Raw genomic sequence first — 19312 nt, forward strand, 5'->3', positions numbered from 1 at the left:
TGGACCCAGACTCAAGCATGTGACAGCAGCGGCAACCCAGGGCACCTTCTTAGAGGGGCCGTGCAGCTCACCGGCTGGCTCGTCCCCAGACTTCTTTTTCTGGCTCGGCCTTCACCCTGGAAAGGTTCCACTGTCTGAGGATCATTGCGTCCCACCCCCTGTGCTATGAATGACAGGGGCCTGCAGGAAGCTCAGTAAGCCCTCTCTATAAACCCAATTTCTGGTCTTCAATCACCCTCCAAATAACTTCATTGAGGGCCATTTCTCTTTATAGATACTCGGCCCTCTAATGTGCAATCATTTACCTTCAGGCAAACCCATGAGTCATTTTTGAGAATCATACTCTTAGGCTGAGTACAAAATCTTTGGTCAGTATCTTAAAATTTTTTCAAATAAAACTTCAATAGTAGCTCTTTGTTAAAGGAGGGGATGGCTCTTAACACTTACTGGACATCTACTACAAGTCAGAGTCAATGCTGGAAATAGCATATAATTTAATTTAAACACATTTCACCTTTTTAAGTGATTGTGTGGATTTTCTCTTCTTTCTTTTCTTTCCTCTCTCTGACACTAACATAGCTCCTATGCCCTAAGCTCCAGAGAAAGAAGGGGGTATCATATGGGCAGAGGAGTTTCAGAGAGACAGGAAAAGAAGGCGAAGGTTTTTATCAGACAATGATGGCGCATACTCCACAGTCTGAACAAAGAAAAACACCCCCTGTGTTCCCCCCTGGATTTACAAACACACCCATCTGCTACACACAGAAAACGTACACATCTCCCAGGTACCTGCTGCCCTCAACATACAAATTCAGGGCCTTCGTGGCCCTGGGGAAACAACACCGGACTTGAAGTTTAAATCTCATCTTTGTCACTTGCTAGCAGCGCGACCTGGGGCAAAGCCCTTAGATTCTCTGAGCTTTGTGCAGTTTTTTTCATTATTAAAAAGCCAGTTTCAGGTGGGTCCTAGACTTATCGAGGTGATCACTTCACAAGTTATGTAACTGTCTAATCACTATGTTGTGTACTTGAACCTAATATAATGTTATCTATCAACAGCAACTAAAATTTTAAAAATTGAAAATAACAAGTCATAAAAAAATAAAATGCACGTTATAACACCTAGCTCATAAAGTGTTCAGAAGATCAAGTCATATAAAGTAGATGAAGAATTTTTAATCATTATAACAACTCCATTAAGGCAAAACAAATTTTTTTTTCTGTGCTCTACAGAGGAAACCGAGTACTGCATCCAAGGCCACAGGAAATAATCATCAATTGCAGCAATTAATCCCATCTGACTGCAAACCCACGGATGTCCACGGCACATGGTCCATCTCCCCGCTGCCCTTCTTGCTGGCTCTCACACATGGACAAGCTTTCCAGTGACGGGGCTTCCCTCCCGGATCTCAGGGCCTCCTCTCCTCCCGGCCACCTGGAGCTCACCGAGTAGGTGGAGTGTGGTAGCTACTCGGTTTGCCGGCAATGAAAACGTCACCCAAGCACCTGTAAGCCCGGAAAGGGCCATGACTGCATGTGGCACAGCCCTGAGGGGAGAGACTGAAGTGCAGGGGGCTGAGAAGGGGCCAGGCAGGTCTATATTTTGGAACTTTACTCTTCCTAGCATTACTGACCCCAAATAATGGGGCTTCTACATGTGCAGATTGTGTTTTCATCCCCGGAGTGTGACAGCCACGAGGGCGGTCACGGAGGTCTGCGTGCAGCTGGTGACAAAGGGTAACCAGCACACAGAGTGCTGACTCCCAGCCAGCAGTCAAAACGGGGTCTTAAAGGGCCAGGGCCAGGGCCAGGAGGAAGATGGTGACTTTCAGGAAGACAATCGGAAGCTGTCCATGACTGTTTAAAATCCTTTCTGCCAGCAGAAACCCAGAGACTCTTCCGATCATCAAGAGCCTCCACCTGAGGATTGATGGCGAGTGAAGGAGGCCAAGCCACCGGGCAGGGGGCAGGGTGCCCTGAGGCCGGGAGTCCGGCACGTTTCAGTACCAGCAGATTTTGTTTCCTGTTCAGCTCGTTCTACCCATCAACACCCTATTTGGTGCGTGTGTGTCTGGCGGACTTCTGATGACCGGGTGGCTGTGAGAACTGATTCTGCTGTTGGGTCACACAGGGCCTGGCTTTCCCGTGAGTTTGTATCTACCCGTTCCGGCACATGACAATATTAACTACCCCATGAAAACTCACGATGAGCCTGACATTTCTTCTGGTACTTTGAGTTCACTTTGGAAATTCAGGGTTCTATATCCCAAAGAAGTAAGAAACAGACCCATTGTCCCAAGGAAAAGGTCCACTGGGAATACAGAAATGGGGACGTTTTCTAAAATGTATGTTCTCCTACACTCGTTTCTCAGCTCCCTGATCTGAACTCCCTTCTACTCAGGCTATGTTTATTGAGCACCTGGTAAGGCCCAGGCAGTGTGCTGAGCAGAAGAGATGCTGGGGCTGGGACTCTGTGGACACATTTCTCCTTCACCACCAGGCTCCCTGTACCACCAGTAGAGGGTGCTGGAGGGAGCCTGCAAGACCTAAGGACACACTTTTTCTGTCCCTGCCAGCGTGGCCCCAGGTAGCCACAGAGGTTTGTTTCAGTGCCCAGCTTTACTCCACATGCCCAGACCAGCCTCATCACACCTCCCAAGAGATGCCAGTGCCGACCGAACAGGGCTCTCTGCTGGAGGTCTGAGTTCCAGCTCCTCAGAGCCCTCGTGAGCTTCCAGCTTGCGACAGCCCCAACTGCTTCCTTTTGCTCTCCTAACCCTACCACCTCCAGCCCCACACACCCCACATGCCCATCCTGTCCTCCAGCACCTGTCATATCAATTCAATTTCTTTTATTAGCTCTTAAAATAATGTATGTGGTTTCTATTTTGCAATAAAGGACTGGGACCTAGTGACCATGACCATGGGGTGCGTGCGAGTGGAAAAAAACTTTTCACCATAAAGAACAAATACATATATTCATTTGATACACATATATTGCATGAACCAGAATGAACTTTTTGCTTTCTGCAGTAGGGCTATAAACCTAGAGAGAGGCCAGGGAAGTGATGAAATGGAAGAGAAAGATTCCTAATTGTAAATGAGCCTGAATACAAAGTCCCCAGGCTGTGGGCAAGGAAAAGCTGGAAAGAAATCCAGTCTCCACGTTTTGACACAACTGTTCCTTGGTTTCCCGTTGTCTAGGCATCAGGCACACTGTGGCAAGGATGGCTGATGTTCTCATTAGCAAGGAAGTGATTTCTGCAAGATTACTGTGTAAATACATTCTGGAAAGCCACATCTACAACACATTGAAAAGCCCATAAATGCAAGCTAAACTCCTCATCCTGAATTTTTTATTCATTTTGACATCACAATGACCATCAAAAGACAGGCCACCAAAAGCACACACTGAAAAATTATTACTAGAAGGTCTAGTTCACATCCTTGCTCTAGGGCCTCATTATAAATAACTTACTGTCACTGAAGGAATTGAGAGTTCTGCAAGACATGAAATGCCTGGAAAGGGTTTTAAATAAATGCCAACATTTAAACAATCAAGACAGTTTCAAAGTCCAGGGCTATTGAAATGAGCGATATATATTGCCTGGATGATGTATTATGCTTGTGTTTATAGTTCAGTTGGGAACATAATTCAATTCCACCTGAAGGGTCATTACATGGCCAAGCCCAAGAGAAGTGCTTTGGATAAGAGGTGAGAGTTTTCAGTTTTTCCATTTGAAACAACTTATTATTCCTCTATTTAGGACATCACCTAGGCAATTCCTTTCGTGATTTGTAGCACTCTTGAGCAATTAAAAAAATTTATAAGATGAAAGAAGTAGGGGACAAACGCCAAATCCAAAACAATCCATGGACGGCTGAAGAAGCCCCAGAGAGCACTCCTGTCTCAGACAGAAGGCGAGGTAATCCCGTCTGCTCGAGGAAACACAAATGAGCAGTGAGTGTGCATTGCAGCGAGAACATTACCACCCAGCAGAGGCCACCTGCTAAACACACATTTCGCCTCCTCAGAGGAAGTGGGAGCAAACATGTCCCTCCTGAGGAGACGGAGAAATGTCACCTGGCAAATGTCTTCATTGCGGCACAGGACCACCTTCCCTTTTATTCCCCTTACCACCCATTTAGTTCAATCAGAGAGTAGAAGATCCCATTTGTTATATATTTTTAGATTTGGCAGGTGATGCCTGGAACTGGTGAGGGCAGAGGGTCCCTGGCCTCTCAGAACAGCCCTTGCGCATCCTGGCCGGGCAGCTCAGTTAGTTGGGGCACTGTCCCGATACACCAAGATTGCAGGTTCAACCTCTGGTCCGGGCACATGCAAGAAGCAACCAAGGAATGTATAAATGAATGGAACAAAAAATTGATGTTTCTCTCTTTCTCTCTCAATTAAAAAAATTTTTTAAAAAGAACAGCCCCTGTGATCCGGGGCTTACATACCATCCAGGCCATTGTGATGGCTGTAGTTTCTTTTCCCCAGAATGCTCAGCGACGTGTGATTCGGGGTGGTCAGCATCCGCTTGGTAGTTGGGGTTTGCAGACTTGGTGTAGATCGGATTACATTAGGTTTCTTTGAAGGATGGATCTCTGACAGTGGGGAAAAAGGTTTCTCAACTCAGAACATGGTATTAAAAATCTCTGTGTGAACGTCACTGGCTAATAGGCACAACGTCTTATCTCTTAATGAGCCGAGAGTTCCTTATGAGCCAGCCTGTTTTCCCAGGGACTTGCATAATTAATCAGCTTCAAGTGCTGTTCCCATGGCTGCTTTACTTATCAAAAGGGAGTGGGATCTTCCCTGTTAGCTGGAGCTTCATGTTGTCAGTACCAAAAAAAAAAAAGAAAAAGAATGGAAGAAAAGAACCACTATAGAAGGTCACTTAAATACAAGCTTTACCAAGGGAATAATAAGGCATCTGACTCTTCAAGGTATTGGCAATCCAGAAGCTGTCTAGAGAGGCAGCCTTGGAGAAACTACCTCTGTGTTCTATACCAAACCAGCGCTGAACAAGTGACCAGATCTGGTGGAAAACAGAACTCCTCCTCTGGCTCTGCAAGCAGGGCCTAGGACCCTGGTCCTTCACTCCCAGCCCAGGGCGTTTTGATAGACGTGAAATCTGACACCAAACTCCAAATACTAGAGTCAAGAAGCAGTACAAGAGAAACTTCACCCGAGGATGGATCACCAAACTGACACGTGCACGTGGTACACGTGTGTTTAAGGGAATTATGTTGTTGTCGGGCACACAGCCCAGAACCGTTCGCTCTCTGAATGGGGTAGATGGACGAAAACTGCAGCACTATAGGAACTGGAACCTAAGGACCTCCAGGGAGAAACCTGCTCACCGATTCTGAGTCAACGCCCAGTGTGCCAAGTGTGCACAAGCCACCCGGTCTCTGAGGGGAGGGCCAAGGTGACAGCCTCACTGACTGAAATTTAGAAAGAGCCTTCGTTGAGTGTTGTTGGAATTGTATCTTGTTCTGGTCAAAATCCTGCACTTGCCAACATTTAGAAACAAACCAAGTACTAACCAAAATCTAGTGCTGATTTTTTTTTCAACATGGTGTCGAAGGTCTAGGGACCTCATTTTAAATGACCACCTCCACACTCCAGGCTCCATCCAGACCAAACCAACCTGCATTCCCTAAACTTTTCAGGTCCTTACTTCATTAAAGCCTTTGTCTATTTGGTTATCTTGGTCCCATAAGGGAAAAACATTACTTTTCCTGTTTTTCTATCAATTCAAATCCTCTATATCATTCAAGGCTGAGATCAATTACTACTTTCTTCACGTAGGCTGCCCTAACACTCATCAGAAATAACTACCCCTTCCTCCAAGCGCCCAGTGCCTATTACCTGTCATTCTTTTGTAGAACCCCTTTGTTCAACTGTCTAACCTGTGCGCTCTCCCTACTAGACAAAGATTTTTGAGGGCAAGGTCTCACTCATCTTGGTGTCCCCTAACCCACTTAGAGAGCATCTTGTACACAGTAAATACTCAGAAGCGTGTTCTGTAGGGATGTGGTTCAGCTAGCAGGACAGCACAACTGAACTGGGAGCGCATCTGGTGGGGACCGAGACCACCCTGCCCACTGGAGGAATACGGGACTGCCTGTGGGAAGGTGACCAAGGTGCAATGCTATATTCTACTCTTTATGATCAGAAACTCTCCCTTGCAGGTGGGAAGGGGCTTCTAGGGTTAGGCCCTGCAAGGGCAGACAGACCGCAAACTTCAAGAACCTAACCGCTATGACCTAGGTCACGTCTGTGATAACCATGTGATGTTTCCGGAGGCTCTCAAAGCAACTCTTCAGCCCGCGAGGAATACAGCAGGAAATAAGGGGGCAGACTAACATTAAAGAGGAAGCCGTGAGCTCCTGACTCCTGGCATGCTCTGGTGAGGACCAGATAATAGACCAAGCTCAAGGCTATGCTTTGATTCTTAAAAGAATGGATGTCTAAAGTTTGAATACTTCATAACTACAAATTCTGGCAGAGTAACAAAGTTCAGTGCAACTCTCTGATTACATGTCTCGCTTTTAATGAGAAAGTGAAAAGGCAAGAATATAAGGGGTGCAACAAAATGCCATTAGAGCTTCAAGGTGTATCAGGAATCTTTGCAAACAAAAGAAAAAGGAAAAAGAAAAAGAAGTTATTGCCAAGTCATTTTTTTTGGTACTCTTGTTAACTGTGGTATTTCAACATGTAAATGGAACCATCATATTTGGCAACTTTCAGGAAGTAATACAAATGCTCCTCTTTCAAAGTAACCTTAATTGGCACATCAGAACTATGTCTTTTTTAAAGGCAGGTTAAAAATCAGTTTTATCTTACAAAAAAAGTAGATAAACCAATCCTGTTCTATTTACGGAAAGGGGTAAGGTGGGTTAGAAATACTGGAAGGATCTAAATCAAAATATTAAGATGGTTCATTCTCTAATAATTTAATGACTCTCATTTTAATTTAATCTGTACTTATATCCATAAATACACATCACATTTTTATTCAGTAATTTTTTTTTGGTAAAAGTAAACATATCCATAATTGTGTATGTTGGGTGTGTTTGGAAAATAAAAATAAAAGTTTCTAAAACAAAATAAGTTGACTACACATACCAAGGTATCCAACCTCAGCTATTTGAAAGGCTTGACTTTGGTTCAGAATAGCAAAATATTTGTAAGACATAGAACGTTGAGTTTTTCCACTATTAGAAGACACCCACCTAGATACCCAATGATGCATGCCAAAGGCTTCCTAGTGCTTTTGCTTTTCAGCGGACTTCCCGAGAGGTCGGCGTGTCTGTCTGCATCTGGGAAGAGAAAGAAACACGGAGACAACCCATGAGGCTGATTTCTCTTCCTGCACCGCACACGCTGCAGGCACAAAAGGTGCGAGTGCAAGACATCCACCAGATGCCTGTGCAATTTTGAGTTTCTGGTTCCAGATTCCTGAGTGAGGCCTTTACCTGGAGAACACTTGTCTGAAAGCCCCACACCAGTGCAGCTAAAATGCACTTACACACACAGTCCCTGTGCATGCCCCTCTGTAAAGCAGTGGAAATATGTCTCCTTTCTAGCCACGGCTTCTCTACATTGAAGTAAAAAAACTTCCCATGGAATACGAGGCTGAATCAATCCTAATGCCACATCACTCTGGCATGGAAGACAAAAGTGACAGCTGACAAAGGTAACCCATCCAGCCACCCCTGACCGAGGTGGAGTGGTTTTCCACTGGGGAGTCCTCATCTAGCTTGGTGAAACCCACTGTCATCAGATGACAGCCGCACAAGGGTAAACATAGGTCATTATTTGCTTTTATCACCGGTGTTCCAGCCTTCACATCCTACCATGACGTCGTTAGCGCTGAGATTTAAAAGGTCACCTGTATGCAGAATATTTCATCCAACAGAATCAGTCAGAGGGGTATTAGGTGATAAAAGCTCACATCGCACTCCTCACAACCTACCATAAGAGATTTCAGAGAAAAATAAGCACACAGCATAAACACTCTGCATCTTAATCAGCTGTCATTACGACACAAGAGTAGATGTGGTACAAGACTGCCCGCCCTACCGGAGTTGTTAGAGTCTTAAGGGACAAGAAAAATGTGTATTGAAGTTTTTTACATTTGCAGATATTGTCACAAAACTTAATGATGTCTACGCCTTTTTCCACCTTCAAATATTGGACCAGAATGTCCTACAGGCTTTCTGATAACGAGAGAATTTGTTCTTTCACAGGCTGAGACGACGTTTCTAGGTATACATACAAGAAATTTCCTTTGACATCCATAGGAATTCTCTGACTACCAAAACATACAATTCAAGCCCTGGCTGGTGTGACTTGGTTGGTTGGAGCACGGTCCCAGGCACTGAAAGATCGCAGGTTCGATTCCCTCTCGAGGCACATATCCAGGTTGCAGATTCGGTTCCCAGTTGGGGTGTGTACAGGGGGCAAAAGCTTCCCTTTCACATAGATGTTTCCCTCCCTCCCTCCCTCCCTAAAATCAATAAATGTATCCTCGGGTGACAATAAATTTAAAAAATAAAATAAAATGTACAATTCAATCTGGAATCTCAAATAATTTCAAGTTAAAAATTAACTTTTTCATAAGCTCTAGCCCTTTCCCCTAGGAAACTCTTTTCTAATAACTATTAAGCAGAAAAAGGTGGGAAAACAACACTTTTTATAATATTGAAATAAAGTACAAATGACAGAGATCCTCAAATAATAGGAATCTGATTATGTATCCCAAACAGTGGCTAATTATGATTCAACCACTGACAACTATAATGATCCCCATTCTTTTCCTCCTATTCAGCTGATTTTCTTTAGGGGGAAAAATTTACGAAGGTATGAAGCTTTTCACCTGTTGTTGAGTGATAGTGAAGATACAGGTGGAAATATAATAAGCATGTTTTGGATGAGTAATCTGAATAGACATTAAAAAGCAGCCCAAATCCTGCAAGGACCAAACACCTGTCAAATTACTGAGTTAATACTAAATAATAATTCCTTCTCAACACTATTCAGTCATTTAAAATTCAAGTTCCATGTGGGGTGAGGACAAGAGAAATCTCTCTCCTTCCTATTAATAAAATATAGCTTCAGCGAACCATCTTGGTTATTTCCTCAGTGTCTGGAGGACGGCAATCACTGCATTACTGGTAATCAGATCAACTCTGCTCTTCACTCCAGTCGGTGAGGCTCCAAGGAAAACCGCCAACGTGGCTGCAATTGGTGGATTCCCATACAACCGGCACCTTGACAAGATCACCAAACCCATCACAGGGGTCACCAACACAACACCCAAAGATATTTCACTTTAAACTAATGTTTTTAATTTCTCACTAAATTAGTTGGAGTAATTATGTGATGTTTCAAGGAACAATTTACAGAGCACCTGCGTGGGGGAGCAAAGCTCTTTAGAAGGGTCCATATTTCACTAATCCTCATATATATTTTAAAAAATTTTTATCTTCACCTGAGGACATTTATTTTTTCATTGCTTTTAAAGAGAGGAAGGGAGAGAGAAAGAAACATCAATGCAAGAGATGTTGGCTGCCTCCCATACACACCTGGATGGGGGATCTAAGTGCCTGGATCGGGGATCGAACTGCAACCTTTGGGTGACTGGACGATGCTCCAGGCAACTGAGCCCCACCAGCCAGGGCAATCCTCATTATATTTTAAAGAGCAAATGGTGACACAAATGATCGATCTCAACTGTAAAGAAATTGGGAGGAACAGTGCTAAGACTACCTAGTCACGGTTTAACACAAAAACTACTACAGCCAGCGACGTACAAACAGCAAAAACACGTCCCACCCTGAGGGAATGACCAGACAGGATCGTCGGTCCGCACTTGGCTGGTTAAGTAGAACTTGGTCGGCTCTCAAGGCCAGGCCAGTGGTGCCACTTGTCAGTCCTCGCTCCCAAACTGTTCACTTGACTATTTACACGGAGATAACTCCCATGGGCGAGCGGGAAAAGGACACAGATAAAGCAACCCGAGAACCGCCCACAGAACCCGGAGGAACCGAGGTCTGCGCACACGGAGGGAGGGAGAGTGTCTGCATCGCGCTCGCATTCCTAACTGAACGCAGGGCCCGGCTCGTTGGCCTCCAAGGGCATGATCTACATCTTGAGGCAAACCTGGAAAAACACTGCTGCTTTCATCGCAACTCATGGCCACTTTTTAAACTGCTTTGGAAATAGGAAGGGGATAAGTTAAAAAACTGCAAAAAGTACACCCTGAATTAAACTTCACAAAAACATCTCACATGGGCTTTCAAAATCGCCGTCAAAACAAAACGACCCACAGAACTTTCTTTTAGGCAATGTGGAGGCATTTCCAAACAAGACACAGAGCCCGGGAGCCATTAAAAAAATAATAAATTCAACCATGTTTTAAAAATTGGGCAAATTCACCATCAACAAAATCAAAGACAAAATGGGGACATATTTGCATCACATATCACAGATGAAGAGTTCATTTCCATATAATATAAAAAGTTCCCATAAGTCCCTAACACTTTCATCCAATAGAAAACAGGAGAGGGGCAAAAACAGTTGACAGCAAAGGAATGCACATGGTTTCCAAATATACGCAGATCTCCATTCCACTCAAAAAGAGAAATGCAAGGGAATGTAGCTCACTCATCACCTTTCAGAAAACACTGCCAGCAAGCTCCCGGAGAAACAGGCATCTCTGGACATGGTGGGGGTGCTGTGAACTGTACGTGTCTAAGGGCAGCTAGCAAAATTCAAAATGCATGCTCCTTGACCCAAGTGGTTTACTTTGATGAATCTATCCTATAAGATACGTTCACATTTCACACATGAGCTATCTATATAGGGATACTTGTTGCAATAGTACTTAGAGACTGATTGGAAATAACCTAAAAATTCTTGGATTAACCTAATCTAGCTTTTAAAAAATTAATTTAAATTAACCTAATTTATTTTTTAAGAAACCAATCCAGACTACCTCTGGGTACCTTAGACACTGGTGACGGCGGTTCCCTCCAAAGATGGGAATGGCAGTAAGGTTTGTAACCACTTCTGTATCTTTAGAAAAATTTGATGTGGCCCTCCAAAAGCAAATTTTATTCTCCAAAATACCAAATAATAAGACTATTCTTTCCTAATGTTAGTTCTTAAAATTACACAAAAAGTTCATACAATTATTATTAAGTTTTGCTGATACATCTCTAGGAAAACTCAGTGAATACATTAACAAATTTTTGATGAATATGGGGCCTTGGGATGCTTCCAAGTTGAATTGGCATCTTCGAACAGAAAATTTAAAAAATGGCTCCAGGTGCCTCTTGAACTTCATACCCGGGAGTGCTGCTATCATTCAAGCCTGCTGCGGGATCTACTCAGAAACCGCGTACTGATGCATGCAAGCGGTCCACTTCGGGCCCGGCTTCATCCACAGAATGCTGCTAACGCACCTACTTCATCCTCCGTTTCTGAGGATCCTGAATCTCAAATAGTAACCCTGAGCTCATCAGGTATTGGGTAATTTACTGATCTTTGGTGAAACCATCTGGTAACTCGGTGGAAATGCCTGACGGCAGTAACAGAGCAAAAATCCCATGATCATATCCTGGCTTTTTCACTGCGGGGAGGAATGTCAAGGGGGAGAAGGGACAGGTTGTCTGCAACTTGATGCTGCTACAACCCTGTTGTCAGTCCACGAATCTTGTCAAAGACACGGTACTTAGTGCAGTGCTTGGTTCTGGGTCTTCCAGTGCATTTTAAATAAGCACTGTCTGTATGGTAGAATTGGCTCAGGTATTCTACCGATGTAATTTTTGGCATGGACTTACATATTCACACACAAAGGTGTATTATTAAATGAATAATTTACTTGGAGAAGGTGGTTTTAAAAAAATCACTTTCTATATCTCATACATTTGAAAACATGTTGGTCATACTATATAATTATTTGTTTTTAAACTATTTAAAATGGGAAATATATATTCCCATGGTTCAAAATGGAAAAAGTCTGAGGAGGAACAGTGAATGTTAAGCCTCTTTTCCAACACCCTTCCCTCACCCTCCGTTTCCCTTCCCACAGATTCTACTTATGTTTCCTTGGGATACTTTACATACGTGCAGAGACTCCCCTTTTTACTATGCTGTACTCCTTAATACCAGTTTCTTAATGAAAATAAAGACAGTGAGTTGCTGTAATCAACCAAAAATTTCCTTTAAACAAGGATTAACTTTTAAGTCAAAAACTCCTAGTTGTGAGTGTGCTCCCCCTCATCTGAGGGTTTGTCTCCTTAGCTCCCCACTTCTTCACTCTCATGTAGTCTGATACGCCATACACTCTGGCTATACTAGTTCTGACGGTGCTGCTGAAGGGTAAACTTTCACAGTGCTTATAAGAGGAAGAGATGCAAGTTCACAGGGAAAGCTATTTTCCTTTCCCAATATTATGATGAATTACTCTAAAATGCATTAATTGCATCTCTTAATGTATCAATATTTTCAGATACAATCCTTTACCTCATCTAAAAATACATTCATACTGCACCATAGTGATTCTTAACTTTCAGGGGGAGGGACAGGGTCACTACTGACTTTGGGAAACCAAAAATCTACCTAGAAAATACACATATATTCTCAATGGACCAGAGACAAGGCTGCTACAGAACCAGGTTATTAACACCCAATCTCTCGCTAACAAGCCAAGACCAAGGGACCTGCTGAGGAGGTAGTAATAAGACACTCGTAAGAAGGGAGGAGACGATGTAAGACTCAATTAAATGCTAGGAAGAGTTCACTATTTGCTTGTCTGGAAAAAAAAAAAAACTGAGTAGATACCTGGTGGAGCTTTTTAATTTTAAATCTTGAGGTAAAATTCATTATTCTGAGAATCCAATTCTGTATGTAACTCAACCCAAGAAACTAAATACAAAATAAAATGCTCCTTGAATCTCATCACAATAAATGACTGTTCTTTTATTATTACTGTATCTATGTTTGTGGAAACAGAATACAGGTAATTTAATCGTGTCTTTTTTTTTTTTTAAAGTAGCATGGCCTTTCGATTGAGGGAAAAAAATTAAAATGAGGTTACAGAAAGTTACACTTCACTGAACAATCAAAGTAATGGCAATTTACAAATTCGCTGAGAAATGAACAGAAGAGCCCCAGGAAGCAAAAGCTTCCTCAGTAGCCAATTTAGTTGGTGACAGTTTCTTTTCCATTCACAGGAACAAAGATGATACTGGATCCCAGCTGATTTTAATGGAAGAATTTCATTCATTTTCTTTCTCAAATGTTTTATTGTTCTTTTTATTTAAGAAATTATATATAAAAGTATGTGTTTTATTTTTTAAAGATTTTTATTTATTTTTTTTAGAGCAAGGGGAAGGGAGGGAGAAAGAGGGAGAGAAACGTCAATGTGTGGCTGCCTCTCGCACACCCCCAACTGGGGACGTGGCCCGCAACCCAGGCATGTGCCCCCCTGGGAATCAAACCAGCGACCTTTCAGTTTGCAGGCCGGCACTCAATCCACTGAGCTACACCAGCAAGGGCTAAAAGTATGTGGTTTAAATCAGCTAAGCAGTTTGGATGGATATAAATATTCCAGCTCCTTAAAGGGGATTTTAAAAGGTAAAAATAGCATAAATCCATAAACTCAGAAATGCTAGCACAAAACCTCAATACAAACCTAAATTCTCAAATATATGTGGATCTAATGTAGCTGAATTTTCCCTCTATGGGACTCAGAAGTTAGTGCCAATTTCCACTCCCTTCACAAAGCACTTTTGTTCTTCTTCTTTTAAATCCTTTAAGATTTGAAGCCGTTCAACTGTTCTGCTGAAAACTATCTTTAGGAACAAAATATATTTCAATCATTACTCCTTTTTAAGGATACCTCCTTTAAATCAAAATGGAACATCTTGTAATAAGATCTTTCTTATCTCAAAGATAAAGAAAAAGCATCTACTGACTATCTTTAGGATTTCTATGTCTTAGCCAGGAGGCAAGTTTTCTCATCCTTTACAGGAAAAAAGTTGCATGGCTCGAACATGCCAGCCAGGCTTGCAACTGAAAGTGGCATGATTGGGGTCAGAGCTGACATGCAACTTCGGGACACATTTAGGGGCACATGGTAATAACAGAACAGTCCACAATTCATTGATACATATGACCTTCAAAAAAAAAAAAAAAGGAAAGAAAGATAAGCAAGACTGAATGCACTGCAAATGAGTACTCAAGCCATGTAAATGGTATGTGGTAATACAGATGATGCATGATTATGAAATGGAGACTGAACTGTACAAATAGGAAGGATGCTCAACCACAGATTTGGTCACTAGCTTGTAGAAACTAAATGTGTGTTTTCAGAAAATGCACCCAAAAGGCTTTAAGATTCATTTATAAGTTGCTTAATTCTTCTAAGAAATCTGGCATTTGTTATAAAGGACAGTGAATTTCCAAAATACTGTATAACAGTAGAAGGTTCAAGGGAAAACATGGTTTATACAAAGACGAGTTTTAATGAGTGAAAATTGGCAAATTTTATTCAAACCTAATGGATGCATGTAAGACTGGACCGTGTGTCCCGGAGTTTCCCTGTACCAACACCTGTGGGGAGTGTGCAGAGGTTCCACCCCCCAGGTCAAGGCGCCTCGATCAGAGCTACAGAGGCAGTTCCGTCGTGAAGCCCCGCTGGGGAGGACCCCCTCCCACCAATCTTTGGCTGAACACTGCTCTCTCATAAAGGCTCAGAGGTTTTAATGTTTTCTTTTCAAGTTGGCATGATACAAATGGCAGCAGACAAAAACAATGTTAAAAAAAAATAAACCAAATAAAAGGCTGTATACAAGAACTTAAGTTTATTGCAAACAAAAACAAAAACAAAACAAAACAGAGAGAGAGGAAAAGAGAGAAAATGGTCAGAAGCACAACACAGAAGGTTAAGAATTTAAAAGCATCTTACATTCTGCCCTAATGGCAGCATAGTTAATAGGAACAAACGGCCGTCTCGCTGCCTGCCGCAGCCGGAGGGAATTTTTGCAGACCTGACGAGCAAATTTTGTGAAACACGTAGTGTGAAGGAAGAAAGCCTGGCGGGTCTTCACAGCAGACTTTGGGCTCCCAGTGTTCCGGACCGGCATCCCCTGCATGGCCTGGCGCGACACGTGGCTTCGAACACGCGGGTCCTGCGGGATCAGACACCAACAAACATGTAAAGAACAGAGCTGGTCAAGCGCAGTGCTATCTGCCTTATGCTCGAGGGAAAGTGCAGTTTTTAAATCTTCCACCGAAGCATCTATAACTTAATACACTGCCCTGAAGAATTAAAAAGTGTGTACTTTTAGAAAGAAGGAGGGGACATAGAAAAGAAAACTGGATTTGGAGTCGGGGGCGGGCATCTGTGTGATCCTACATTTTTGTTTTTAAAATTGACCCTAACATCCAAAACTACGTTCACAAGGGTAAAGAACTGCCAATGGGTTAGATTGTGTGTGTGTGTGTGTGTGTGTGTGAAATAAATACCGAAGGACTCCTGAGATCCTGTTAGTGCTCGAATAGTCTCCCTCTGGTAGACCTGGGTGCTTGCTATCTGCCATGAGAATGATACCAAATCGTATTTCAACTGGTGTTCACCTCAAGATTGAGCCCACACCTCCTTGTGCCTCCTATGAGAGTCCAGGAATAGAATAAATGTTCGATTTGCTACTTTATGTAATAAGACAGATTTTCAGTAACGCTCTACTTATACTAAGGCCTCCTACACACATTGTTCTTTTGTCTCGGTAATCTCACAAGACAAATATTTTGAATATCTGAAAAGATGTGATTTGTCCCTGCCCCTCTCTCCACACCCACCATGAATATCGTGGTGCTTTGTTTAGCTATAAAAATAAGCTTTGTTTGCTTTTTAATTATCTAACACTGTAATTTTGTTTTCAAGGACTGATCCAGGCATTGAAAAACACGACACTCCTGGAGGCCAAGAGGACTATCGCTCGAGTACCTCTGCAGGTGGGCTGGGAGACAGCTTCTCCTCTTCTGACTGTGTGGGCATTTTCAGGCCTCCGTATTTTTTCCAGTAGAGCCAACAGGTTGCACACAGTCTACACTGCATATTCGGCGGGCCCCAAGAATACCACTGGTGAGACTGTGTAGCTAAAGATGGAGGAAAAGGAAGAAAACACAAAGGATGCTATAGAATTTGTAACATCAATACATAGAGTCAAATATTTCGAAAAATATTCTGAATCTTCTTTCAGTTTACGATTTCATTCCCCGCCATCTTACAAGCCACACATGAAAGTCTAATACATACCTATAGTTTTCAAGACTCAGAATTCATTAAAAACCACATATACATTTATAGATACATACATATATATGTGTTATATATATAAAGACATACATATCTTTCTCTCTCAAACCAAGTGCCTGTGGCATCTACTTAAGACAGGCTATTAGGTGAGGTATCCTATATTATATGTTGTGCCACTGAGGGAGTTTTTGTTAATTAAAGACATTTTTTATTGTGTACATTTCTAGAAATAATTACCAGAAAGGTAGTGTTTAAAGCCTAAATCCAGGTTCCCAGACCTATGGTTCAGAAACAACTTGGAGTTCCCGGTGCTCAGAGGTCCCTCACTGACAGAGGCAGGAATGTGACAGAAAAGGCATCTGGTTTTCATTCCTTCATTTTAATCAATAGACAAAATAATCATTTTAAACTTCTTCCTTTAAAAAACAGATCCTTTCAAGCCTAAGTCCGTATCAAGTGAGCGTATGTAGCAGAGATTCGCGCTTCAGACCTAGCGACTTGGTAGATTTTATCACATAGCCGGACACTGTGAACCCGTGTCAGTGCTGTTCTTCACTTCAGAGCCCTGCCATGACACGTGAGGTGTCCCCATCTGAAGTCAGAAAACAATGGCGCTGAAACATTTAAGTTAATGAGGTGCATAAAAACTATTACTATAATTCTGTAAATTTGCCTTGGAATATTCTTCCCCTGATCTGTAAGATATGGCAAATCAAAATGTTCAAACTGCATAGCAAGGTGTCAGCTAACACTTCACAAACCAAAGGGGGAAAAAATGTAGCAATCATTGCAATCAAACTGTCTTTCAGTTTACTGAGAAAAATACTGTGCACTCATCATGTATTATTTTTTGGAGGGCTCCTTGTAAGTAGCAGCCTAAAAACCTTTCCTCTTATAATTTAAAAACGGTAAGTTGATTGTTAAAAAAACACAAATTACAAGAACTCTGCATATTAGGGCATGGACTTACTTTGGATTCTGAAAACAAAATTTTATTCATACTTAAATATACATTTTTACCCAAACTAAGACACATCATTTAATATTTGTCAACAAATGTCTTTCTCCATATAAAATTAATGATCAGTTAAAAAGTGACAAAGAGAAAACACCAAATTCTTTCTATAATGATAAATCTTACATGTATATTACATTAAGATATATTTTATGATAGAACTTATTTTAGAATATGAACATAAAATATTATAAAATTAAAATAGCTTATGTCATGCAAACATAAAAATGGCAGAATAATTATTAAAATGGATATTTAAGATTATATATGGGTAGAGGAATTTGCAAATAAAAAATAGGACAGATTAACTCATATCATTTGTCTGCAGGATTCTTTTTATCTTTATTTAAATATAAATGTACTTTGAAATCTAAGAATTCCCAATTCAAAGACATTTGTGATGCAATCCATATAAAATCTTGGCCAAAAAGAAGCTAATTTTCCACAAACCGTTTCCCCTCATACTCCCAGGGCACAGAAAACGGTTAGACGTGCACCACTGCTATGAAGCCATCAATCTGTCTGGCTCCCACCTGCCTTGGTTTCAGGGGAGAAATTACATGTTTGGTTTTAAAAGCTGTTGCTGATGCTGAAACCTGGTGTGGAGCAGGGAGCAGAGTCATGGATGCCCTCATTCCTCTGTCCCCAAGGCAGCAAGCAGGCTCTGTAACCCCCGAAAGAGCTGCTGAGAGACAAAAACTAGGAACTAAGTAGACATTTAATAACCGTTAGTTTTCTTTCCACTCCCACTCCAGGATACTTTGGTTGGAAGAAACACAGATAATAATGTCACCAATACCTCATTAAGTAAGAGATTATGCTGTTATTTGTGATTTTAAATAAACATAAAAAGTGTATCAACTATGTACCAATTCATTTCACTAACACAATATATATAATATAATACTGCCAGCCTCTGGTAGGTTTTAGGCAGTGATGAATAAATCGGGACCCTAAGCCATGGCTGGTGGAGTTCAGTTGGTTGGAGCATCTCCCGTAAACCAAAAGGTCTCGGGTTCAATTCCTGGTCAGGGCACATGCCTAGGTTGCAGATTCAGTCCCCAGTCAGAGCACATGTGAGAGGCAACCAATCCAATGTCTTGCTCCCTCCCTTCCCCTCTCTCTAAAAAATAAAGAAAAAATTTTTTTTAAAAAATTGGGACCCTGAGGCCAAAAGCAAATACCACAGAATAGCATCATCTCCCAAACCTCTGCTCTGAGGGAATCTGGTCTGAGGACCACACACAGATCTTTCCTACAGAATTATTTGTAGCCTTTAATTTATCAAAGTACACTGAGAAACTCCAAAAGGGGATTTGGTATATTTCACGGGACCATGGTTTGCACACAGCCAATTAACAACTCCGAATGCAGCTTAGCTAACAATGCCGTCTGTGGATACTCACAAACACAGGACTCCAGAGAAGCAAATCCAAGGAAACCCAGGGCTTAAACACTCAGTGTCCAGGCGGAAGGGAAGGATGGGCATCTGGTCACTCCGAGGCTACCTTGTCCTGTCCTCTACGCAGTGCTGGCCTCACGAACCTCCCACCAGTGCCAGCACAGCTGCCTGCATGTCAAGGAAGGCAAGCCTCCCCAGAGAAAATAAAGCCCCGCTGGAGGAAACTCACCATAGCAGCTCTCGCAGGCGCGGCCTAAGAGGGGGTTCTGCGGCTGGAACGTGGTCCCCACGGCTCCATTCACAGCACCAGGCTTGCCATTGCTGGTAGATATTTGGTTGGGATTTGGTTTGCTGCTTTCAATGAAATGTAAAATAAGGTCATAAAAATGACTTGTACAAAAAACAAGGCAAAAGGCTCTACATTTCATTACTGATTTATCTGAACTAAACATAAACACATTTGAATGTTTGGCAAAGAAGAAATACACTGGAAAAGTGAACCCAGAGCAGCAGGTGTGGCTTAGCTGGTTGGACGCCAGCCAGCAGACCAAC

At 42.2% G+C, this 19312-nt stretch overlaps 1 protein-coding gene across 2 annotated transcripts in view; it reads right to left on the reverse strand.

Annotated features, from left to right (window-relative positions):
* MTA3 (metastasis associated 1 family member 3) overlaps window positions 1–19312 on the reverse strand; it is a 161751-nt gene that overhangs the window by 8351 nt on the left and 134088 nt on the right. Inside the window, exons 12-16 of one of the 2 annotated variants that reach the window (XM_045828495.1) lie at window positions 18990–19111; window positions 16032–16183; window positions 14991–15213; window positions 7246–7332; window positions 4462–4608 (exon numbers count right to left, since the gene is read on the reverse strand). In XM_045828495.1, coding sequence (XP_045684451.1) covers window positions 4462–4608; window positions 7246–7332; window positions 14991–15213; window positions 16032–16183; window positions 18990–19111 — 731 coding nt within the window. Of the gene's footprint in view, window positions 1–4461; window positions 4609–7245; window positions 7333–14990; window positions 15214–16031; window positions 16184–18989; window positions 19115–19312 lie in introns of both variants that reach the window. The other variant, XM_045828494.1, reaches the window with a different exon arrangement.

This window comes from Phyllostomus hastatus, unplaced genomic scaffold (genome assembly GCF_019186645.2).
Source record: "Phyllostomus hastatus isolate PE091 unplaced genomic scaffold, TTU_PhHast_1.1 phas_scaffold_78, whole genome shotgun sequence".
Lineage (NCBI taxonomy): Eukaryota > Metazoa > Chordata > Mammalia > Chiroptera > Phyllostomidae > Phyllostomus > Phyllostomus hastatus.